General features: G+C 33.3%; 1 protein-coding gene across 1 annotated transcript in view; it reads right to left on the bottom strand.

Moving 5' to 3' along the window:
• Positions 1-26425, bottom strand: part of LOC141543982 (centrosomal protein of 290 kDa-like) — a 95468-nt gene that overhangs the window by 9770 nt on the left and 59273 nt on the right. Inside the window, exons 34-41 of the mRNA XM_074269632.1 lie at positions 19678-19944; positions 19027-19134; positions 15284-15483; positions 13188-13401; positions 10220-10357; positions 7917-8132; positions 4315-4479; positions 3786-3908 (exon numbers count right to left, since the gene is read on the bottom strand). Of these exons, the coding sequence (XP_074125733.1) occupies positions 3786-3908; positions 4315-4479; positions 7917-8132; positions 10220-10357; positions 13188-13401; positions 15284-15483; positions 19027-19134; positions 19678-19944 (1431 nt within the window). The remainder of the gene's footprint in view (positions 1-3785; positions 3909-4314; positions 4480-7916; positions 8133-10219; positions 10358-13187; positions 13402-15283; positions 15484-19026; positions 19135-19677; positions 19945-26425) is intronic.

Raw genomic sequence — 26425 nt, 5'->3', positions numbered from 1 at the left:
GCATCACGATTCCAAAAAACTCCATCTGCTTTGGGTCAATCTTAGAGATAATTAGATAATTATATCCATTTGTCTGGTGCAAGGAACAATTTATGGCTAGAAAGTTTAAAAAAAGCAAAAAAGACTGACTTCATTAATTGCTACTAGTGTTTCAGAGAGGAGAGCCTAATGAAATATAGCACAGATTTAAATGTACTATAGCTCTTATATTCTTACTCCAAATAATTTACAGCAAAGTTCGATCCTCTTGACTCTAGGGACCACCTGAAGAGGCAAGGGTGATAGAGAAAAGCACTGGGTTTAGAAGTCAATCTGATTTCAGTCACTAGCCATATAACTCTGAGGAAATCATGTCACCTCTCTCAGACTCAGTTTTCTCAATTATGAATAAAGGAGTTTTGTTAAATGATCGAAACTGAAATTATGATTCCATGATTCCAAACAAGGCATGGGGATAAGTGTGAGGAATATAATGATAAAATGAGGAAACAATTCCTGCCCTGTGGAGCTTATGTTCTATAAATGAACACAACATGAGTACCTCTGACTGTGCATAAATAAGTATATACCAGATATGCCCAAGATAAACAGGGTAATTGTGGGGGAGAGGCACTACATATTTAGATTAAGAAAGATTTTAAGCTAGAGACAATTTAATCTGAATTCTGCAGGAAACTAGGAATACTCAAAGGCCGAAGAAAGGGTGCATGGTTCATTCTTCACCTTCATTCTGCCTCACTCCAGTTGTACCATGTGCCTAGAAGGCTTACCTCTGTCCTTCTTTTGAAATGCTAAATTTATTCAACGTATATCTGTCCTCTAAAATCCTTTATGAATGCTATCCTTCAGTCCTTTAGGGTATTAATGACTATTTCACTTTGGAAGTCTTCCTTCTTATATGGCATTGCAAAAAATATCATGTGATATCATTATCTGTGTATCCCTCTTCCAGAGAGCAGGGATAATAATTTATTTAAACTTCATATCTCTCCTGTCTCCATAAAGGATTCTGAACATAGCAGGTGCCTAATAAATGTTTGCTGTATCATTTTATACCATATAGTCAACATTTCAAAAGTCTCTAAACATACCAGCAAAAGATATAGGTATAAGAAACATATTCTGTAGGCCTTGGCCCTCAGTATCCTTCCATGTCCATGGGGTAGTTATAATACATTGAACTATTATTCACCCCTATTTCTCAGCTGTTAGCCTTGGGAACTGTTATGGGCCAGAACTCTGAACTTGAAACAAGGATTCTTACACTGCTAACTCAGTGGAATTGATAAGACAATGGTTATCTAGTTTAGCATGGTTTTTAATAATTCTCTAGTTCAGTACATGTACATAATATAGTTATATTATAGAGTTATGTAGTACATATATAGTTATGTACATATATAGTTACTATATATATATGTATATACATATATATCCACTATATACTATATATGTATAGTACATGTACTTAATATAGTTCTACAAATTCACACTCATGATGATGTAATTAAAATAGAGCATATATATATAAGTTGGGACAAACTCAGCCAGGATCATTCCATCTTCAGTCAAGCTCCTGGTGGCTCTCCTGGGGGACCAAGAGGCTTGGATATAGACTTGGAGAAGATAAAAGGACTAGAGGTGGGAGCTCAAGCTCTTAGAGCCAAGGAGAGAGAGATTCATTCCATCTTCATCAGCCTCATGGTGTCTGGCCTGTCCTCCTGCTTCCCCAACTGAGACCAAGGCCCATCTGAAGGGCCTCAAGAAAGCTATCAGGGCCCCAGGTAAGGAGGCAATAAAGAATTTGGACTTTAACACCTAACTATTCTCGTGGTGATTATTGAACTAAAACCAAAGGCTGCTCCAGAGAACCCCAGAAAATTAACAAGAACACCACAGGGAATAAACATAATTTACAGAACATCATCCTGGATGGTTTTTGGCCAAATCTACCAAGGACTTGTTATCTGGGTACTGGAGCTAGCCACTCCAGGAACAATTTTCTCACCCTTGACAGGCTCTGGCAGGGCTGGCCCTCCTTTTAGACTTGCTCAAGAATGTAAAGTTATCCTTGTTGGCATGTAGCCTTCTTTGTTCCTTGGATTATTAAGTCACATTAGGCTAATGCACAAATTGGAATCTCAGCCATGGAGAGGATGCTCTGTCTGGGACTCTCCTGGTCAGGACTTGCAGGGCTATATCCCAGAATTCTCCAGCCACAGATCTGCAATGGTGTTGTTTCCCCAATTGGTGATGTATTTTTTTCTTCTCTTCTTCCTTTGTCTACGTATCACTTTGTATGATGTTAGTTACATTATGTATATTATATTATTATATATTATGTATTAAGTGATATTGTTGTAAGGGCTATTCTCTCAATTACTGTTTTCCTTTTTCATAATTCAAATTTCATAATAAATTTCATAATTTTCATAATTATTATTAAACATTTTCATATTCATACAAGTCTTATTGTGGGAATGAGCCATTCTACAGGAGCAAATTCCATAAACCTTAACTTAACAACCAGGTACTTAATAAATGCTTTTAATATATTATATGTTATCATCAACATTTCATTGTATAGTACCGATTAGCACAATGAATCTTTCAGGAAAATCCTGGTGGACTTTACCCACTGGGCTCATCACAAAATAATTTCTACAATGGGAAAAGGAATGGGAAAAAAAAACCTATCTCATAATCTAATTGTAGTCCATGAGAGTGGAGATTCATCCCTGTTCCTCACTATTATAACCTTCTGTAATGGAAAAGGAAGTGCAGGATTCTATTGAGATTTAAACATTTTTTGAAGACTTAGATAACTATAGTTTCTGAAAATTAGGAGCAGGAGTAATATAGGCAATGTAGAAATACCAGAAAAGGATAGATATGAAATGCATCACTATTGTCTCTCAGGCAATTAAGATTCTTAATTTGGGTCTAGCTACTTAAAAAAAATTGTTAACTATTTCAGTATAAAAAGTTTTCTTTGTAAAAATATGTATTTTATTTTAGTTTATGTATTTAATAATACTGTTATGAGAAGATGTCCATGGTCTTTGCTAATGGGGTCATCATGACAAAATTAGCTAAGAACTCTTGAGTTAAGAGGTACAGAAATTAAGTAAAAACTCCCATTATATCATGACGTTGGGCGTGGACTGTAAAAACTGCCTTTCCTGACTTGTATGTGCCAAAATGTTTGTGGCAGCCCTTTTTGCAGTGGCTAGAAACTGGAAAATGAACGGATGCCCATCAATTTGAGAATGGTTGGGTAAATTGATCAATGATGGAAAGAATCAGCTACATCCAGAAAAGGAACCTTGAGAAATGAGTGTAAACTGTTAGCATTTTTTGTTTTTCTCCCCAGATTATTTTTACCTTCTGAATCCAATTCTTCCTTTGCAACAACAACAACAACAACAACAAAATTCGGTTCTGCACATATATATTGTGCCTAGGATATACTATAACATATTTAATATGTTTGGGAATGCCTGCCATCTAGGGGAGGGGGTGGAGAGAAGGAGGGGAAAAATTCAGAACAGAAGGGAGTATAAGGGATAATGTTGTAAAAAATTACCTATGAATATGTACTGTCAAAAAATGTTATAATTATAAAAACTAATAAAAAAATAAAAAAAAACAAAAAACCCTGCCTTTCCTGTTTTTAACAGGGTATTTCACTGAATATGTACTTCTTTTTGTTTAAGAATTAAAAAGATTTCTAATTGTCATAAAAAGCTTACTGACAGAGTTATAATAAATAAAATTATGCATACTTTTTTAAGTTCTTTACGAAGACTGTCAATTTCAATCATGACATTCTCTGGACCTTTAGCATTAAATTCATATTGCAAGCTTAGTTGATGTCCAAGATGAAGCTTCAGCTTTTCTAACTCACTCTAAATTTTAAAAGTGCACATCAAAAAAAAAAAAAAAAAAAAAAAAAAAGGAATAAATGAACATGAATAAAGTTCTTATAAGCTCAATACCATATGTTTTAGAGATTACCTCTTCTCTCATGCTATACCAAGTATGAATTCTACATGGATCTACCTATTCAGTCCCATGTTCTTGTCCCAGCCAACCCAATTTTATACTCACCCTTGTTAACCATTCTTACTTAACATTCACACTTATCTAGGATTTTCTACAAGAGTCTCATATTATTCATATAAATGACTGATAAATTAAAAAAAAACAACATGCTTTATTCAGAATAAAGTATTGCAGTATAATTATAACTTTTGTAATGTATTTTTAAAGTTTATCACAACAGAACAAATTACTATTAAAAATATAACTTACCTTCAAATTTTTATTTTCAAGCTCAAGAGCAGACATTTTCTCACTTGTCATTATTCCTGATGCTTGTTTCAAATATTCATTTTCTTTCTGGACTTTGTCCACAACTTTTTTCATTAAACCTACAATTTTTTCTAATTCAGGAATTGTCTTGCCACTTCTTCCAGACTACACAAAAAATTTTATGGAATTACCAAATTAGATCATTGCTAGAAACAATACTTTGTACATTAAATAAAAGACCCAGCATTACAAAAATACATAATGGGAAAAGTTTCTATACTTAAAGAGAGTATATGTTATTTTATTTGAATGCCATAACACTAGACACAGTGTTTGCTATGCAGACTCCAAAAGTCCAGGAAATTTTTCACCTAATCCAGGAGAACAGAATCTATGTGATCTTTAAGTCCTAGAGAAAGATCAATTATACCAGAATGTGAGTGGACTTTTTAAATTAAAAAACCTAAAAACTGGATTTGGACAGACTTAAGGAAAATGGCCTGATATACACAAAGTCACAAAGGTCACTACAAGCAAAATCATCTTAGCAATAAAAAATAATAATGACAATAATGGTATCTTGCATATGTATAATTTTAAGTTTTGTAAAGCATTTTATGAGTTGTCTAACTTGATTCTCACAACAATCCTGAGAGGTAAGTGTTACACCATTCCACCTTTACAGAATACAGAACTGAGAGCCCAGCAGTGAAGCTGAATGACTTGTTTCAGGTGACATGGCCACATTCAGAATCAGGTCTTCCTGATTCCATACTCTGCAATGGCCATTGGGCTGTGTAGCTGACTCAATTGAGTCTGTTTTCTCTTTTCTAAGTGGGGAATATCATACTGGTTATACCTGTTCCACATGGTTGCTTGATATCCCAGCAAGGGAATATATATAAAGCCCCTTGAAAAAATCCTATACAAGTGCCAGTTCCTATTATTGTTGTTAATGAATATCCCCATGGTTCAATCACAAAGGATACAAATTCTACTTAAATCTAGTCACTGAAACACATTTCTTCAACATTTCAAGGCATTGAGATTCTGCCAGTAGGGGTGCGTCCTGCTCCACCCAGAAAAGAGCCCCCTATCACTTCACAGCAGATTGTCTTTAAGACAATCTGAAGCTGAACATGTCATCATCCTGCAGGTGACCTGAAGACAAGTCATTTGAAATTTCGCAAGGCTGGTCCTCAGGCAACAGATATAAAGCATATTGTTAGACCTCCATTAAAAAGTCTTTATGTCAGACCCCCTGAAGCTTAGGTTCCACCAGCATAATAGCCCTCCTCTATCTTCTCATATTATTAGGCCTCAGATCAGGACTTCAGGGGAGACATCTGTGCAACTTGATAAAGTCACTAACCAAATAAAACGAGGTTGTCCTGGGCCTATCATACCAATCCACCCTATGACATTTTACATTCTAAAAAGAGATGAACAGGAAGTCATGACAACTAGGGCATTTGAGTGAGTGCAACTGCCTGCCTGGTCTTACAGTATCCAGGTAATCCTGTTCCCTGAGCATCATTTACTCATCACTCACTGTGGGATTATCAACTGTGGTATTGTACTTGGGAACATAAAAATGAAAAGGAAAAATGTCTTGAGAAGAGGGTCCTTATCTCCAGAACTTCTGTACTGCTGCTTCTATCATGCATGTTTTATCTTACTAACAATGCTTACTACAACTCTATTCTATGGGTGGATTCTATTGGTATTAATTATTATAAGACCCATTTCTAGGTGAGACAATAGAGACTCGGAAAGGTTCTGATTTGCCAACAGTCACACATCTATGTCTCTGGTAAAGGATTTGACTATCTCTATTCTGACTCCTGTGTATCAATGGTGAGAAACATCTATACTATACTGTTAGGTTCTTACTAAGTGCTAATAAGATAATGAGATATTCGGTTCTTACTAAATGTTAAGCCAGTACTTAACAATTCTCTAGTTCCGGCCTTTACTGGGAATTTTACTTGTGAACTCCTGGGGAGGAGCAAATTCATTGGTTGAAGTAATTTTTCCCAGAAGCCCTTGCATTATCCCACGCCCATTCTCTGGGAGGATAAAAGAGGGCGGCACTTCAGAGAGAGAGAGAGTCTTGTCTGGGCCAGACTTAAGGTAGCTCTCCGGAGGAAGAAGTCTCTCCTCTAGACCAGAGGGCGATCGGCAGTTTCTGGAGACTACAGCACGTTACATATTGGCGCCCAACGTGGGGCAAGGATTTTTGCTTATCCTGACAAGGACTTATTCTGAGTCCTTCAGAGGAGCTAGACAGACCATGGCAATTTGGCGCCCGAACAGGGACAGACACGATCCTGATTCCAGTGGAATAGCCTCCGATCCAGATCTCAGTCTCTCTGACCCAGAACCGTGAGTAACAAGGAAACTTTGTTCTAATAGATAAATAAGGAACTTAACTTGTTAAGGGCTAAACCAGCAATCTCTTATAGTGAAATGAGGCAAACTCCTTCTGTTCAAGGAAAATGTTTAGAGAGCATCATCAAGGTTATGAAAAGCCAAGGATTGATTATAATTTTGGAGGAGATTAGTGAACTTTTAAAAACTGTGACAAAAGTCTTCGCCCCACATTGGGCGCCAATTTGTAATGTACTGTTGTCTCCAGAAACTGCAGATCGCTCTCTGGTCTAGAGGAGAGACTTCTTCTTCCTCCAGAGAGCCGCCTTAAGTCTGGCCCAGACAAGACTCTCCTTTTCTCCAGAGAGCCGCCTCAAGTCTTGTCCAGACCAGACTCTCACTCTCTCTGGAGTGCCACCTTCTTTTATCCTCCCAGAGAATGGGTGTGGGATAACGCAAGGGCTTGTGGGAAGATTACTTCTACCAATGAACTTGCTCCTCTTAAACATGCAAGCTCCTCCCCAAAGTTCGAAGGGGTAAAACTCTCCTAAAGGCTGGAACTAGAGAATTGTTAAGTACCGACTTAGCACTTAGTAAGAACCTAACACTATACCATTTATCCCTGAACAATGAATTAAAGACATACTTGAGATAAATGTATTAGTATGATACTTTCTGCTATTTACTATTCTGTTTCAACAAATACCTTGATACTGATTAAAAACAAAATAAAACATTGCAACTGTTTACAATTATGTTGATGTTGATGAAGCTATTTACAATTCTGTGTTCATAATTATCTTAGTATAGATAGTTGGGGTGGATATTAAAATATCAGAGAATGGAATATGCATTAATCCTGGAAGTTATATGATGTCATCTGAAGGTAGCTAATGTTGTAACATTAGTCTAAATGGGTATATTTAAGACTGGCATTTCAGATTAATAAACACAGACTGCTGGCCATAGGTATTTATGGCCACACTCTTGTATTCAGTGATATTTGACTCCAACACCTCAGTAAGAAAAAGGCATATTATGCTACTACTCTGAAAGCCATTTAATAAAGGATAGTAATTTTAGCCAAACTGATTTGATAACCAGTTTTGATTATATAGGTAGAGGTTCATTAATGATAAGTTGAAAAAAAATTTTACATACAAAAATTGTTCTATTGAAAACATAAATGTTAAATCAAGAACTAAAATATTGTATACATGAAAATTCTTTACCTGCAATCCAAAGGTTTTAATTAGCTTTTTTACTTTTTCATTTTCTTTTTCTAATTCTTCTTTTTCTCCAAGTATTTTATGATAAGCTTTCTCTTTTTTTTGCATTTCATTATTTAAGACATCTAGCTGTTTATTCAGAGAGTCCTCTCTGCTTTTACTTGTTTTAAGAGCTTCTTTACATTTCAGAAGATTTTCATTTAAATCTTCTATATGAATCTTTGGAGGGAAAAGAAAGAAAAAAGGAAATATTTTGTTTACAAGTCATGTTTTCTTTTGTTTTTACAAAATAAGACTGATAAACTATTTTTAAGTCACTCTTTCTGGCAAAATCACTTAATCACATACATCCCATAATGAAGCTTTTCAAGTAACAAAAGAAAATTGAGCAAAGGTACCTACCTGATAATAATTGTATCTAATAATATATACAACACTTTGCCTTTTAGGTTTTTGTTCTGGGAAAATATTTCGCCATCTATTCCCCAGAAGCATCACAATCCTTTCCATCATTAAGGCTTTTGTTTCACTGTGATATTCTTATTTCACACTATTGTAGCCTATATATATATATATATATATATATATATATATATATATAATTATTTCACTGCAGCAAAGCATATTAATGTTCCATATACCTAAATTCCTTATATTCATCATTTCTTATCACGTGATAATAATCAATTACATTTATATGCTACAATTTTTTTTTTTGGTGGGGTTTTTTGTTTTTGTTTTTGTTATTCCCCAATTATGGATCATATGTTTTCTTTCCAGGTCTTTCTTTGTTAATCTACAGAGAACTCTCATTTAATATTCTATTAGAAAATGGGTGCTGATTTCTCTGACCTCCTTGGATTAACAAATTAGCAGGGAAATTGATAACTAAATCAAAAGTGCAAACAGTTTAACTCTTTTCTTACATAATTTTAAGCCAATATCTAAAATGGCTGAACCAAGTCATCATTCTCCTAAAAACACTTCCAGTCTTTTTAAAGCCTTTGTGTGACATGACTTTCAATTTTCTGTCACTGCTGCCCAATAATTTCAGGATGACACTTCAGTTGTTTTCTTTTACAATGTCTTTCTATGATTGATTTTAAATGTGTTTCTTTGGATCATTTATACTTTGCAAATCTTCTTTTGAAAATCACTTCATATATTGAATTATATCTCATATATTTCTGTCAATTTACACTAGAGTTTTGATACTGAACTTATAGCAGTGATCTTTTGTGCAAAGATTTTCCTCATTTAAGTTTCTTTTTATTCTTTTTCATTAATTTCACTCAAGCAAAAGTTTAATTATGTGCAACTAAAATGGTCTATTTTGCCTTTTCTGATCATCTCTGTTTCTTCTTACCCTTTTAGTTATGGGGTGAAGGGTACTTTTTTCTGTCCTGTTTTTAAAATGACATAACCTGTTACTTTCAGGTTGTTTACCCACTTATTGTGCTACCCTTGACATACACTAGTTGGTCTAAAACTAATTTCTATCAAATTGCTCTACATTTTTCCTATCATGTCTTGTTCAAAAAATGCAGTCTTCTACAGCTAGTTACCATCTGGAACCATAATTACACACATAACCTGACTTCTGTAGAGAAAGTTCAGGAAATTCTTTAGTGAGCAGTCATCCATAGAAAAGCCAATCAGCAGAAAAAGAATAATTTGTTATTCACAAATCAAAATATGTGCATTTATAACATCATGTGAGTGTAGATGAAGTTTTAAAGGGTATGATAGGAAGCATCTCCTTTCTTTGGAGAATTCAGACCAAAGATAAAAGGAAGTATTATAGTTTTAGAAAGCTTTAGGTATCAGGGTGAGATGAAGCACAGGATCTGAACTTGCTCCTCTTGTCTCACCATCTGAAGAAAATGAGAAGGGCTACTCCTAAACTCAGATATGCAACTTTCTGCCACTTAAGAATTTCCAATCTCTCTATCATAGAAGCTAGCTTCTTAGAGTTGGCACTCAGGAATAGGCTTCAGGTTTGTAGAACTCAGTCATTGAAAGGCTTCTGAAGGCAATTTTTTAAACATATTTTCATACAGAGCTGGGATAAAGTATTTTGTGAGCCCTAGGTGAAATATGAAAATTATCTCTTTCCATTTTTCAATAATTTGACCATCCTCTTACACTTTATGTCCTGTACAATTTAACTTATCACATAAAACATGCAGTCAATTGAATATATTGTACTCCATTCACTGGGTTAACTCGTCTATATAATTAAATAAACTTGTCTTTCAGGAGAATTCTTAATTTTAAAAAAAATGTCCTTAGTTACTGATACTCACTTGAAGATCTCTAGTGTGATGGCCAACAATCTCTTGAACATTGAGATTTTCCTTTTTCTTGGATGTAGAAAGAATGATGTGTTTTTCAGCAGCAGCTGTCATCTCTGTTCGGAGCTCCAAAAGGGCTTGACTAAGGGCCTAAGGATATTCAAATCCATAAAAAGCATTTCAGAAAAATAAGGATTTGTTATGAAAAATTGCTAAATAAAACATACACACAAAATGAATTTCTAATATTACTGAAGAGAAAAAGATTTTAATGAAACATATATAAATACATATTCATGTATATATTTATTTCAGCATTTTGATGCCTCTGAGTTGACTGAGAAGAACACTGATGATCTCCACTGGTACATATTGAAGTGCTCCATACTTTCTAAAAGTATTCCTTTTAAATTATAAAATCTTAATTGATGGCTTATCTATTTCCATTCTTATTTGATACACATGTAAACCATTTTTTCAGTATATAAACCTGGGAGACTAAGTCTGTTTCTTTAGGAGCTCAGATAGTTTCATAACTTTAAAAACTTAAATTTGATACTGCAGAAAGTGTGCTGAAAGCTAAGCATGGTGCTAGAATAATGGCTTGAAGCAATTCTCCTTGTGGCGTCCATGGCTGTGCATTTCTCCTGATTCATAGGACTAGATGAAGAATATGTGGGGAAAAAAAAAAGTGGGAGAAATGGCCCACTTTCTTACAAGAATAGTCTTAAGGGTTTTTTGTTTTTTTTAAATGAGAAAATCTTTGGAAAAGAAATTTATAGAGAGAATTCTACAAAAAAGTTATGGAGAAGCTGAAAGAAAAGACAAAACACTTTGAAAGAACTTTATTTTTTAGGAGGGAAGGATAAGATATTAAAGAGATTGTCCTAATATGTGTAGAAAGAAGCTAAAGGATTTACAATTGAGTTTCCAACCAAATGAAGAGCTAAAAAGCCCAAGCATTCTGTAATCAGGTGAACTAAAGAACTGAACATAAGCTGACTAATCATGACTGAATGAGAAGCTATGGGATTATCTCATGGCATTTGGAGTCAGACAACCTGGATTCAAATTGTGGCTTTGTCACTTCCTATATATAACATTTTATCTCTTTGAACCTCAGTTTTATCATCTAGGAAAAAAGTTAGACTAAATGCCCTCTAAAGTTCATTCTAGTTCCAAATCTATGATCATTTGAATTAGAGATCTATGAAAGGAAGGACATTTGTTCCTCTAGGTCCTCCAGTCCTGTGGCACCTTTTTCATTTTCTAGGATTTTTCAAAGAGCCCTAACAGTGGTTCAACAATCATATCTGGAAGTTCTTCAAGATATGGAGACAATGTTAAAGTCAAATTGACAAGCATTTATCATGGGCTTATTTGTATCAGGATGTGGGCTAAATTTTGTGGACCAAAAGGCAGGCAAAAATAAAAATACTCAATAAGTTCATAGTCTAATGAGGAAGACAAGAAATCTCATATGGAAAAAATAAGTTACAAGGATAATTTGGAGATGATCTTAAAGAAATGGCACTAAATTAAGAGAGTTCAGGAAGAGCTTCTTGCAGAAGATGGAATTTAAATCTTGAAGGAAGTTAGAAAGGAAGGATATAGACATAAAAAGGGAGAGAGAATCAAAGCTTGCGAAAAGCCAATGAAAAGATGAAAAAGTCAAGAAATAGGTGAGAAATAGCAAAGGCTCATGTACCTGGATGGACTGTAGAATATGACAAAGGAATTAAAGTAAAAGAATATTGGAAATATTAAAAAAAGTTGGTTATTAAGAAATTTAAAAGTCAAAAGAGAATTTGATATTTGATATATTTGAGAATATGATTGCAGAACTATCAGGGAGCCACTAGAATTTACTGAATAGTAGAGTGACATGGTCAGGCTTGTGCTTCACAAAGATCCTTTTGACAGCTAAAAGAGGATGTACTGGAGTAGGGAGAGACCTGTGGCAGATAGAGAAGCCAGGAGACTACTGCAGTGGTCTAGGTGTGAGGTGACGGGAACCTTAGCCCAGGATGGTGGAGGAGAAAAGGATATGTATTTTAGAGATACTACAAAAGCAGGATTTTGGGGAAAAAACTGAATATGGTAGTTGAGAGAATTGAGAATGACATCCAAGTTATGACTCTGTGTTACTTAAAGTATGAGGAAGAAAGGGGCCTGGGGGAGAGAAAATGAGTTCCATTTTGAACATATCTATATTTAACATATCTATATAATATCCAGTTCAAGAACTCTAATAGGAGGTTGGAATGAGAGAATGGAGGTAAGAGATTAAGATTAGATAAAATTAGAGAGGATAACATTCCATGAGAACTGATGAGATCACTAAGCACAGAGAGAGAAGAGAAGAGGGCCTAGAATAAAGTCTTGGAGAATCCCCATCCATTGAACAAGAATGACCTGGGTGAAGATGCAGCAAAACAGATTTAGGAGGAGTGATCAGACAGGGAGGATAAGGACAAAGAGAGTGGAATACTAAGAAAACCTGGTGAGAGGCCAGAAAGGGGAATGAAGTCTCAAAGTCTCTTTGCCCAGAGCCTCAAGTCATTAAGGGAAGCTGCACAGTGATTTTAGATTACCTGTATCTTCTCTTAGTTTACAGAATACATTTAAAGTATATATACACTGGGCAAAACAGGTTTTCATAGGGTTAAATGTAATTTAGTAAAGGTCATATCTTCCAGAGTTTAGCAATTAACAGGAAATCAACAATCTCTTTTTAACTGAAATGAAATGCTAAAATATATAATGCATTTTTTTTTTTTTTTTGGCTGAGGCAACTGGGGTTAAATGACTTATCCTGGGTCACACAGCCAAGAAGTATTAAGTATTTGAGGTCAAATTTGAACTCAGGACTTCCTGACTTAAGGGCTGGTTCTCTATCAACTATGCCACATACCTGCCTATAAATCACAACAATATGCTACATACTCTCTTGCATTAATAACTGTTGTTGAATACTTACTTTTTGCTGTTTTTCTTTCAAGGCTAATTGGCTCTTGAGCCGCTCTACTAAATTTTTCATGGTGGCTGTTGGAGCTCTTGTGTTGGCTTCTTTCTGAACCTGTACTTCAGATTTAAAGTGCTGCAACTCTCTCTCGGTCTGGGACATAGAATATTTTAAGTCTTCTATCTCAGCTTGCAGTTTTTTCACAACCTCTGCATGATTTTCTTCAAGGCTAGGACAACCCAACAAAAATGCATTTAAATTACCTTGATTTTGCTAGGTTGGTTGTTTTCTGGGATATGTGTTCCTTAAGTGGACAAAATAGCCTCTTTCAATATGTCACAAATGCAAAAAGAGACACCTAGAAGTACGAGCTTTCAAAACTAGAAAAGAACAATATTCTGTCCCAGGAAATGCTTCTTCAACAAGGATGCTAAGTGAGGGGGCTCTGCTTCTCCAAATTCATGTGCTCACTCTGCAAAGCTTTGAGACTATGCAATTCTATTACTCAAATCACAATCTATGATAAATAGAGACCATATTAGTCATCAATATTGTCATGTCCTTCAACAATTAAATTCAGTTGAATGCCAATTTTGCTCCCATGACAAAATATTAACTTTTACCACATTATGATAGCATTTATTAATTACAATGAGAAAACATTATGTTATTGCCAAATAATAAAAATTACTAAAATTTTAAGTTTCCAAAGACTCTATTACTAAATTTTATAAGTGGCTATTGCAACTGAATATAAGTAATATATCTGTCAATAGAAGCAGTATATCTAGGTGGTTGGGAACAATACTATGCTTTGGTTTCTTATTATATAAATGAAAAGATGATAATTAATCTTTTGAATGTGTCTAATTCTAGTATGCACAAGTAGCCCTAGCTAATGAAAGAGACAATTATTTAGACACTTATACAAAATTTAAAAACCTGATTTATGGGAGTATAGGTATGGAGGGAGAGGAAAGTAACTTTAGTGTGATTTATTTTGATTATGTACACAACAAATTCAACAAACAAATATCAAAAGTCAAATATGTTACAACATACACCATATCTAAATGTATTTGTTGCTAATGTAAATGTGAAGATTGGTAGAATTTGAGTGAGGTATTTTAAATGGAAATTAGAAGAATTAGAAGAAATGTTATAAAACATTTATTTTACCTACCAGACTTAATGCATAAGAATTAATCCAAATACTTTACTATTTTCTATATACCTGCTATATTTTACACAACAATTGAAATACATCCAAAGTGGCCATATTCAGATACATTTGATGAATTAAAATACTATCTAGCTCTTTTTTTATTATAGCTTTTTATTTACAAAATATATGCGTGGCTCAAAAATAAAATTTTTATGCTAAAAGATCACATATTAAGTTCTATTGCTGTTGGGGAGAAAAATTTTCCTTAAAATCACTGTTTGATAATCAAAGTGGAATAAATTATCTCAATTATAATCTTGAAGATTGGATTAGTTTAATATCAATTTATTTTGAAAAACTATACATTTCTTTGGGGTTAGATGTTTTTAAAATCCATATTCTTAAAGTATCCCTTCAAAATCTCTATTATACTGTTTTGAAAGCACAATATTCCATTATTAGCAATATTGATAGCAAAAATAACAATAGTCTCTTAAAATTATATATCTTTTAGTTTTTAAGGGTGCTTTCATATACACAATCTCACAATAAGCTTCTGAAGTAGGTAGGACAAGTATAATTCACCAATCTCTACCTTCTGGTTACATGGAGCTGTCTAAGGTCAGACAGCTTTCAAGTACAACATAAACATAATTAGCCTATCTGTAGTAGGATGAATTGCATATAATATTAGATTTTATCTATATGGGCTTTACTGATTTTAAAAAAAAATTTTTAAATCTTTGTTTTAATAGATGATTCTCTGTGAGAGGGGAAGGGGGTAAATATGTATGACAGAAAACAAGGACCATTAATAAAAATCAGAAAGATTTTCAGAAAGATCGACTGCTCAATATTAGGCCAAGGCAGGACTTAACGTTAGGCCTCCTAATGCCTGTCATGATGCACATTCCAACAGTAATCACAACTGGTTTAGCACATTTACCGGGTTCTGGTATTTTCAAATTCTTTGACTTTGGTTAAAGTAATTTGTTTTTGTTTGTCTATTTCATGTGTCATTTTCTTCATCTTAATCAAAAGTGAAGAAATACAATTATCCTGTTCTGCAAGAGTTTGTTCCATTTCTGCCAGACGTGTAAAATGCTTGCTGGTAGCAATTGGTACAGAAGGTTGTTTCATTAACTCCTATAAAATATGGATAGTGATAGTTATTTTCATGTTTAACTACAATACTACAATAACCACATTTTAATTTTATTTCCCAAATTATTCAAGCACAACAATGTGAATTTTTATCATGCATTATCAAATTTACAAAATTACAGCTTCACTATGCATTGGTGTGAGCAGGGTTACTCAATACTAAATTCTCATCAAAAGAGGAGAATGCTACATTTTAGTTTTAAGATGATCTTTGCATATTATGTTTATGAAAGGATTGAGTATACTCCTAGATAGCTGTCAGTCCATCAGATTGACCATAGACTCTTTCTTCCTCTTATACTTTTAGAGCATTCAACTATACCCTAAGCTTTTTTTTTCTCAGTTTCCACGTGCAGACATATAACTAATTTGTCCTCAATATAAAAAATGCATATAGAAGAAGTGAGAAATTAGTTCCACTGTTATCTAATATTAATGCTGAATGAGAAAAATTTAGAGAAAATTGTGAATACCTTCATAATGGGCCAAAAATAAGAAAAACCTGGTGAACACTGTTCGATACATGCACTGAACATATCTATCATGAGTTCAAAACACTGAGACTGAAGCAAACTTCATGCTTCCCAACAGAATGAATATGAAATGGAATGTATTTAGATACTGGCAATTTATTTATAGCTGACTAAATGGTACTTATTTGTTATAAGGGTCTTTATTATTGATGAGTGGGAGAAGCAAGGAGAGTTACCTGGAGGTCAGTAGATGGATGTCAACAAGGATGGACAAGCATGAAAACAAATGATATGGAATTAGATTTTAAACTTAATACCAATCATTAATTTTAAAGAAAGGCCAATATGAGAAAGATCAGTGTCAATAACAGTTCTGTGTCATTTATCAAAGCACAGTTGAAGACACTGTTTTAAATTAGCAATACCACTTGACACTTATATGAAGATCCAGCTACTAAATTATTTTCCTAATTTCAGGGTCAATGAAAGCTAGTTTCTCATGATATTTGTATGGGTTTTTTTTGTATCAGACAATTAGAATGATTAGAAATTAAAGATAATATACCGAGAATTGTGTTGAATTTTTAAGAATAAGAGCTATTTCCCATTGATAAATAGTCAAAGCTATAAACAGTTAGCAGAATATAAACTATCAATAGTCATAAGAAAAAATGTTCTAAATCACTAAAAAGAGAAATGCAAATTAAAATAATTCTGAGGCAATCACCTTACACATGTCCAGTTGGCTAAGATATCAAAAAAGAAAAATGACAAAAGCTGGAGGGGCTGTGGGGAAAACAGGTACTTTCTGGTACTCTTGGTGGAAATTTGAACTAGTCCAGCCAATCGACAAAATAATTTGAAATCATGCCCCCCAAAAGTATTAAACACTTCATACCTTTTGATTCAGCAATATCACTACTGGAATCTATAATGACCTCAAAAAGATTTTTTAAAAAGAAGAATAACGATCTCATTTATACAAAAATATTTATACCAGCTCTTTTCATGGTGGCAAAGAATTGGAAACTGAGGAAGTGCACATTAATTAGGGAATAGCTGAACATATTATAGTCTATAAATAGGCTGGAATACTACTATAATGTAAGAAACGAAAAATTTTAGAGAGTTGTGGAAAAGTTGTATGAACTGATACAAAATGAAGTGAGCAAAATGAAGAATTGTAAAGATGAAACAACTTTGAAAGAATCATTTAACTGATCAAAGGACTCATGATTCATGATGAAATATGTTAATCCTTTTGTAGACAGAGAAATGGAGAGATTAAGAGCACAGATCAGAGCACACATTTTTGTGGGTATGCAAACATATATATATATATATATATATATATATATATATATATATATATATATATATATATATATATATATATATATATATATACACACATACACATACTATATTAATGTGATGATATATAAATAGAAAAAAGTAAATATTTAAGAGAAAACAGGAAAGATGCATGCAAAGAGATACAATTTCTTCAATGTACATTTGCCTTTTCACTGTACAGAAAAGAGTTATGGAAGAGGGGAAGGTTTACACAATCAACATGCCCTTGCCTATAGATTTTTAGTTTAAGGAAGTCGTTTACTTATAGTTTAAATTTTTAAAATCACATTTCAAATGCCAATAATTTCAAGGTCTTTTTCATACTTGTGAAAGAAAAATAAGAGATAAATTATGTTTTTATTTTATAAAGTAAAAAAAAATAAATGTTTCAAAAATTAAAGTTTACTATACTCTGAAATGTTTCTAATGTACTATAAAGTTACTTTTAAAATAATAATGATGTTAATATCAACAATAGTAATAATAATGATGATGAGCCTACTATGTAGAGGGCACTGAGATAAGGGCTTTAAAAAAAATAATCTCTTTATTTGATCTCCACAAATACCTAGTGAGTTAAGTGCAATTGCTGTACCTATTTTACATTGAGGAAACTGAGGCACATAGAAGGTAAGGCCAAGGTCACATATCTAGTATGTGAGGATGAAATAGAACTATGGCTTTCCTGACTTCTGGCCCAGTCTTGTCTTTTATCTCCTGAACAAGCTCAAAGCCAAGAAACTTAGGAGTGTGAAAATGAAATCTGACCATACCCAAAGAGAACTGTCATTCTCTGAGAAATGGCAGTCTAATGCACTTTTCAATCTACTCTGTGAACCCTACAATAGGAAGAAGATGACAAGAGTTTGCAGTCTGCTCTTTCACTTTCTTGCTTACTACCTGAGCAAGTTAATTACTCTCTTTGGGTCACAATTGTCCCATTGGAACCATAGAAGGGTGGGACTTGCTTACTACTTTTAGTTCTTACAATTTTCATTTGGGGGGGGGCAGACTTAAATTTTGTGGTTTCAGGTCAAAATATTGTTAAAAGAGTTCTAATGTTTTTGGATGAATCATGATTTTATACTTTCTGAATAAGCATAGCCTGTTTAGAGATGCTTGTCCCAGTCAGATTTTCTTTTTCTTTTTTTTTTTTTTCTATTTTCTCAAGTTGTTGAAATAGAGAGACTGCCTGGCATGGGGGCAGAGAGAAATGTGGTGTGTCAGGAAGATCTGAATTCAAGCTTTTATCTCACCACCTTCAAAACATATAAGTTGCAGAGCAGGCATTGACTTATGCTTTTTGGTAGATGGAAGCTTCTTCCTGGGAGTTCCTTACATGAATTAAAATTCAGGTCAAGACTAAAAATACTAAAGGTTGAAATGGAATCAATTTTTAAAACTGTTTTTAGGGAACAAGACTACTATCTATTGTACAAGCTAATTGATGTCTGGCCTTTTTTATACATAATGACATGCCGAGGTGAACTCTGATCCACTGAATATCCGTATCTGAATGAGTAAGCTTAATTATAGGACTTTATTTACATATATGTATATATATTGTCTTTATTATAACAGAAGGAATGAATACAATTTTTAAATTTATATAAACATTTAAAGAAAAATCATTGAATAAAAAAAACAAAAAAAAAACAAAAAAAAAAAAAAAAAAAAAAACAGATAAAGATCTTACCATAGCTGTTTGTTTGAATTTGCTAAGTGAACTGTCAGCTTGCAGGTCTAATTTTTGATGAAGAATGAAAACATCTTCCTGATGCTTCTTGATAATTTCTCTTTGCTCCTGTATAAACATCAAATGAGAGTTCTTTTACCTCTGAATACTGTAGTATCACATAACCCCAATTGAAAGTAATGTAAATATTTTATAATCATTAAAAATTGAAACTTACTAACATACTGCTCCTCTGCTTTTTGTGTAAGGGGTCTGACCCCGAAATATATGTGGCTAGGCTAGGTAAGTCCTCTTTAAATTGGACCCAGGCACAAGATTTTAAATGTAAATGAAGTTCAAAACCAGAAAGCTGGCCACCAGGTGATGAATTTTTCAGCACCAGCAGTTTTATTAAACAAACATTAAGCACCTTCTCTTAAGCACAAGGAATAAAATAGTAGATATAATACACAAGCTTATCTCTCAAAAGATTTACAACTCAAGAAACTGGCAACTCAAGAAGAGATTAAAACCCTTCTAAACTAGACATTTTGAAATTACAAAGTAAACTCTTTCCCTCTTCAACAGTAAAATGGAATTTAGTAATCTTGTTACAGACAAGATCATGAAAAGGCCTTTTATGAAAATCACTCTGTGTTATAACTCAGGTACCTCTCTGGTTTTTTCTAGCAGATCCTGATATTTCTTTAAAACCTCCTCCTTTTGATTTAATCTTGCTTGCATGTTGGCAATGGCCTGGTGAGCAACTTTCAATACATGATGGCTCTCTGGATCCTCTTCCTTTCTACTGAGCTCAGCCATGAGCCGCTCTCTTTCTGCTGTTGCAGGCAGGCGGAGTCTAAGTTCATTGATTATTCTGTCTCTTGACAGAACATTTTGTTCAGAGTCCCGTAAGGCAGACTCTTTCTCCTTCAGTTTCTGTAATATAAAAAATTGTCACTCAATAACATATCATTTAAAAAGACCATGTTTTCCTCTTTAAAATGATTTAACACAATTTTTTATTCAGTTCAAAACAGAACTTCAGTACTAGATATAAAAAGGAATGATTAACTATATAAAAAAAAATGACTATATTTAAGCAGAAAGGAAAAACAGATTAGATTGAAGTTACATTAGATCCAGTTATATGTGCTGTTAGATCATAAACATATTAAGCATATGCTAAGACAAATAGATTAGAAAAAGGATTAAAGATGAAAGAGAATACCATATTCCAACTCAACCTAATATCTCTGGACTCAAAAATGGAAGTAGACACAAGACATGGAATTGTTTATAATTTTCCTAGAAATTTTAACTCTTGCATGAGTGACCAAAGTAGGAAGTCAGTAATGTCAAAAGACGATATTGACCATGAAATATTTACATATTCTTACCATGGCAAAGGGCAACATAGAGTATTTCTATAAAGTTATTTCTAACAAATTATCAAGCAGAATGGTGGAAGATTAAGAGATATACAACTCCAGAAAGCAGCAAATACTGTCAAGAAGAATATGATATCTAGCCAATCCTTATCATGATGGCTAGGAACACATACAGATGAATGAATGAATGAATGAACATTTATTAAGTACTTCCTATGTACTGAGAACTGTGCTAAGGGCTAAAAGGCAAAGGACAAGAAATAAAAATGAAAGATCCAGCATTTTCAAAGTAACAACATTATCATTTGCAATAATCATGTAACCTCAGAGTGATGTTTCTATATGTGAATATGAGGAAATAAAATTGATTCAATAAACTGCAAAATATACCTCTAATTCAATGTTTTCTCAATGCATAATCCCCTTAGATAGGATTGAAACACTTAATCTACAGCATTTTTTTTGACTATCTTCAATAATAGCAAATTTTGATTCTTTGAAAGTTTGATTTTTGAATAAATTCCAAAACTATTGAAAAGCATGTATGACAAATAAGATGGGTGATCAGGGCAGCTCGATACCACAGTGGACATAGCACCGGCCATGAAGTCAAGAGGACCCAAGATCAAATCCATCCTCAGACACTGAATATTTCCTAGCTGTGTGAACCTGGACAACTCACCCCCAATTATCTCATGAAGAAAATGATAATAAGCTGGGTGATGAAATGGGAAAATGTTAAATTTGATCTAAATGAAGTATGAAAACAAAGCAATGACATTAGTTTTCTTGTATTTCTTCATAATTATGAAGGCAATTACAAAAAAAGGAGTTCTAAAAATGGTTTGGGCAGTAGCAACACAGTATGATGAGCTAAATCAACCTCCCAAGTTGACTACTTTGAAAGAATATAGTCCACTAAATTCTGGCATTCAAAAAAAAATCAGTCTTATCACTTTGATGCAGGGACACCAGTTTTGAGTATTCCTACTACACAATATTCTGTCACCCAACTTGAACATTATTCCAAGTTGTCTCCCATGCCTGCCATTGTCTCCTTCTTCAATTCTACCTTCAAGGATAGGTAGAATTCAACTGAGAAAAGGTAGAAGAGAAATGACATTTACATAGCGCCTTCCAATGTCTGAGCACTGTGCTGAGGGCTTTAAAAACAATGTCTCATTTGATCCTAACAACATTACTGTGAGGTGATGGTGGTTTGTTTTTTAAGTTGTTTTTCAGATGTGTCTGCCTCTCAATTCCAATTGAGTTTTCCTGGGCAGAAATATTGGATTAGTTTGCCACTTCCTTCTTCAGATTATTTTACAATGAAAAACTGAAGTAACCAAAAGTTGAAAGACCTGCCTAGGGTGAATCCTGAAAATGGATTTGAACTCATGAAGATGAGTGTTCCTGATTCTAGGCTCAGAACTGCACCCACTATGTTACTTTCAGGTCTCAATCAAAGCCTTTCTTTCTGCAAAAAGCCATTTCCAATCCTTAATCTTAATGCCCTTCCTCTAGATGACCCATACCCCATCAATTCTTCCCTATACATCTTATTTGTGAATTCCTATTTCTAGGGCATCTTTACCGTTAAATTGTGGTCTTTCCCATTAAATTGTTATGTACTCTTGAGAACAGAGAGTGTTTTAATTGTATCCCTCATGCTTACTACCATGTCTGGTACATAGAAGGAGCTTAATCAATGCCAGTTGACTGGTTCATATCCTACATGAATGATGAAGTTTGGAGGAGCTGCTAGATGAAATAAATAGTAAAAAAAATCTGTGTTGGAGCTGAAATAATTTTAATGGCACTAAGAACATTTTCCAAAGAGAAATCAAAAAATAATGGCAACACATATGGAACTTTTCCTAAAGAAAACAAAATACTAGTAATCCACATGCCAGCTTTTTCATTTGTATAAAATCTTTAGGACTATGATCTGGATTTGTCTAAATAGTATCCTTGATTTTAGTAAAAACAAAAATAGAAGAAACTAAAAGACATCCTGTTAAAAGATTATATGATCTTCATGATCACACAATATGTCAAGAATATAAGCTCCTGTGGTATTTAATTGTTTATTAATTTTAAGATTTTGACTTCACAGAATAAATGACCCATTCAAAACTCTTTTTAAAGTTTCTCCTACACATACATAATTAAAGTAATTTTACACATAGATATAAAAAAGACTAAAGATGCCATAAAAGAAATGTTTGCTTGATAAATCACTGAAATCAAGCTAGACATATATTCACTCGTGGTATTTGCCACTGATAAGAAAACTTTTCAAACAAGAGTGCAATGCCTTACTACTGACTTCTACAAGTGCTATTCTGTATTGGTGACACTAAGCTCAAGAACACCATTCAAGGAACAACAATCCACACAAGAAAAACAAAGAAAGCACTCAGCTGAGCTCTCCCAGCATTCCACTGTAAACAACTTTTTAAAAAATGCCTCAAATTGAACTCTATAATGGTAGAACCAACAAAAGGTCAAACTAAGACATTCTTCCAGGCAAAAGACTGGAAAGGAGACTGGAAAGAGGTATTTGTGATATGAAAAGGAAGTTCACCAAGAGCCCAGGTAGATTATTAACAGTGGCAGCAGCATATTTGGGAGCTCTCAAGGCAGAGATGGTAAGGGAACCTGAAAGGGACCACAGAGGAGCCCTGACCTAGCTCTGGACGACAATCAAATACTGTTTGGCACCTCCATTGCCTATGCCCATTAACTCAGAGATAAGTGGAGATAGGTAGTTACAAAGGAAGAGGGGACCAGAGGAGCATTATCATTTCTGATCTCAAGAGAGCAGGGGCCCGGAAAAACAGTATTTTTTATGCTAAAAAAAGATCAGAAGAGGCAGCTAGGTGGTACAGTAGATAGAGCATTAGTCAGGAGGAACTAAGTTCAAAGCTGGTCTCAGACACTTAACACTTTCTAGCTGTGTGACCATGGGCAAGTCACTTAACCCCAATTGCCTCAACAACAACAAAAGAGATCAGAACACTGCCACTGACCACACATTTCTCCAGATCACAACAGCTTGGCAGAACTGAACATTTTCAAACCCCCAGAACTAGCTATGAAAATAGCAGTGAGAAAAAATGCTGAAGCTCCTTTCTTTTATCCCAATCTTAGAAGCACCAATTTTAACATAAAAGTTCAACTTCAAGTAACAGGCTGGAAAAAAGAAGTACATAACAACAATTACTACAATAACAACAAAAACCCTCACCATAAAAAGCTATTGGTAAGCTACTGAAAAGTTTTCCTAGGGCAGATCAAGATCAAGAAATATTTTTCAACATTAATTAAAGTGGTAGGAAAAAAGGGAAAAGAAAGGAGAGTAAGGGAAAAAGATGAAAAAACAATTCACAAAAAAAGATTGAAAAAAACACCTTAAAAACAGAATTGGACAAATGATTTAAAAAGTCTCAGTCATTCAGAAACAATAAAAGGAAGTCAAAATAATGAAAATGTAAAATCAAATGTAAAATATCTCAATAGGATAAGCTATTTGTCTGGAAAATCTGGAAAACAGACTGAGGAAAGTTACTTTAAGAATTATTGGATTATCTGAAAACTATGATTTTAAAAGAAGATCCTAGACATCCTACTGCAAGAAGTTATAAAAAAAAAAACTTCCCCATTGTCCTAGAACCCGTATGTAAAATATAAGTGGAAAGAATCCACCAATCACCTCTTGAAAGAGATCCCAGGATGAAAACTCCCAAGAATATTACAACCATATTCCAGAGCTGCCAATCATAGAGAAAATACTACAAGTATCCAGAAAGGAACCATTCAAATAGTATAGAACCACAGTCACACAAGATTTACCAACTGCCATATTAAAGAAATGGAAGGTTTGTAATATGTTAAGAATTCTCTAAGATAAAGGAGCTGGGATTACAACCAAGAATATCTTACCCAGCAAAACTGGATATAATCCTTTGAAGGAAAAAACAGGCATTTAATAAAACAGAGCACATTCAAGATTTCCTAAAGACCAGAACTAAGTAGAAGTTTTGACTTTCAAACACAAGACTAAAAAAAAAAAAAAAAAAAAAAAAACATAAAAAAGTAAATGTAAAAGAGAAATCCTACCAGATTCAATAAAGTTAAAAAAAGTTAAAAAGTTATATTAAAAGGTGATACATTTAATTCCCAATAACTTAAGTAATATTAAGTCAAGGATTCTACGTAAGCAGGTGACATGGGAATGAGTCAATTAGCTTCAGATGATCATAAAAAAAGAAAAGGGAATGCACTGAAAGAAGGAATGAAGAATAATAGAGGCATGTAAGAAAGAGTTTTTATATTAATGGGAAAAATTATGTGAGGTAGGAAGAGGCTAGCGATGTTTGAATCTAACTTTCATCTAAATTAGTTGAAATAGAGAAAGATATAGAAACATATTTAATTGGGTGTAATAATCTACCATATCTAACAGGGAAATAGGAAAAGAAAAAGACAAGAGAAAAAGTAGGGGGATGATACAAGGGAAGGTAGATAAAAAAGAAGGCAAAGCACAACAGAATTTAGAGAAGGAACAGGGTAAAGAGAATAATAAACAGGAGAAAACAAGATAGAAGGAAATGCAAAGTTAATGATGGCAAATGTGAATGTGATGAATTAATTCATAAAACAAAAGTAAAGAGCATAAGAGATTGCAAACCAGAATTCAACAATATGTTGTTGACATGAAACACACCTAAGAACAGAGAGAGAGATACACAGAGTTAAAATAAGGGGCTGAAGAAAATCTATTAAACTTCAGCTGAAGCAAAAAAGGCAGGAATATCAATAATGATCTCAGAAAAAAAACCTAATTAAGAGACATCAGCAGGAAAACTACTTCTCACTGAAAGTACTAAAGACAAAGAAGTAATAACAGCATTAAACAGGCACCAAATGGCAAAGAATTCAAATTCTTAAAAAAAAAGTTAAATGTGTTGAAATAGAGAGTAAAATATACTAATAGAGGGGCTTAAACTTTCTACTCTAAATTAGGTAAATGTAATCATAATATAAATAAAGAAATTAAGGAGATGAATAGAATCTTAGAGAAGTTAAATATGATAGACCTATGGAGAAAGCTAACTGGAAATAGAAAGGAGTATATCTTTTCATCCATTGTATTTTAACATTTTAAGAAAACTGACCATTTTTGGAGCATAAAAGCCTCACAAATAAATGTAAAAAAGCAGAAATATTAAATCTACCCTTTTCAAGGCATAATGCCATTAAAGTTATATTCAATAAAGAGCCTTGGAACCTTAAAGCAAAAATTAATTGGAAACTAAATAATTTAATTCTAAAAAATGAATGCATCAAAGAACAAATAATAAAAAATATCAATTACATTAGAGAAAATTATAACAGTGAAACAACATAACAAAATTTATGGATACAGCCAAATCAATTTAGGAGAAAGTTTATACCTCTCAATGTTTATATTGGTAAAAGAGAGTAAGAGCCGATCAATGAACTGTCCATTCAACTAAACTAAAAATAAAAACAAAAGCAAAAACAACAAACAACAAATTAAAAATCTCAATTAAAAACCTAAATGGAAATCCTGAAAAATCAAAGGGAAAAATAATAAACTGAAAGCTTAAAAAATTGAATGTAATAAATTAAATATAAAAAATAAAAGTAGGAGCTAGTTTTATAAAATACCAAACAACTACATAAACTAGTGGATAATTTTTATTAAGAAAAAAAAAAAAAACCAAAATACCAAAATACCAATATCAAAAATAAAAAGGGTGAATTTACCAAAATGAAATAAAAGCAATTATTAGGAGTTATGTTGCTCAATTTATATGCCAGCAAAACTAACAATCTAAATGAAATTAATGAATATTTACAAAAATAAAAATTGCTTAGATTAACAGAAGAGGAAATAGAATAGTTAAAATTAAAGTGATATGTAAACTAAGGAAAAATCTCCAAGACCAAATGGATTTATAAGTGAAGTCTAGCAAATGTTTAAGGAACAATTTATCCCA

Source organism: Sminthopsis crassicaudata, chromosome 5, assembly GCF_048593235.1.
Source record: "Sminthopsis crassicaudata isolate SCR6 chromosome 5, ASM4859323v1, whole genome shotgun sequence".
In the NCBI taxonomy this organism is placed as follows: domain Eukaryota; kingdom Metazoa; phylum Chordata; class Mammalia; order Dasyuromorphia; family Dasyuridae; genus Sminthopsis; species Sminthopsis crassicaudata.
This window is presented reverse-complemented; position numbering and strand designations above follow the sequence as displayed.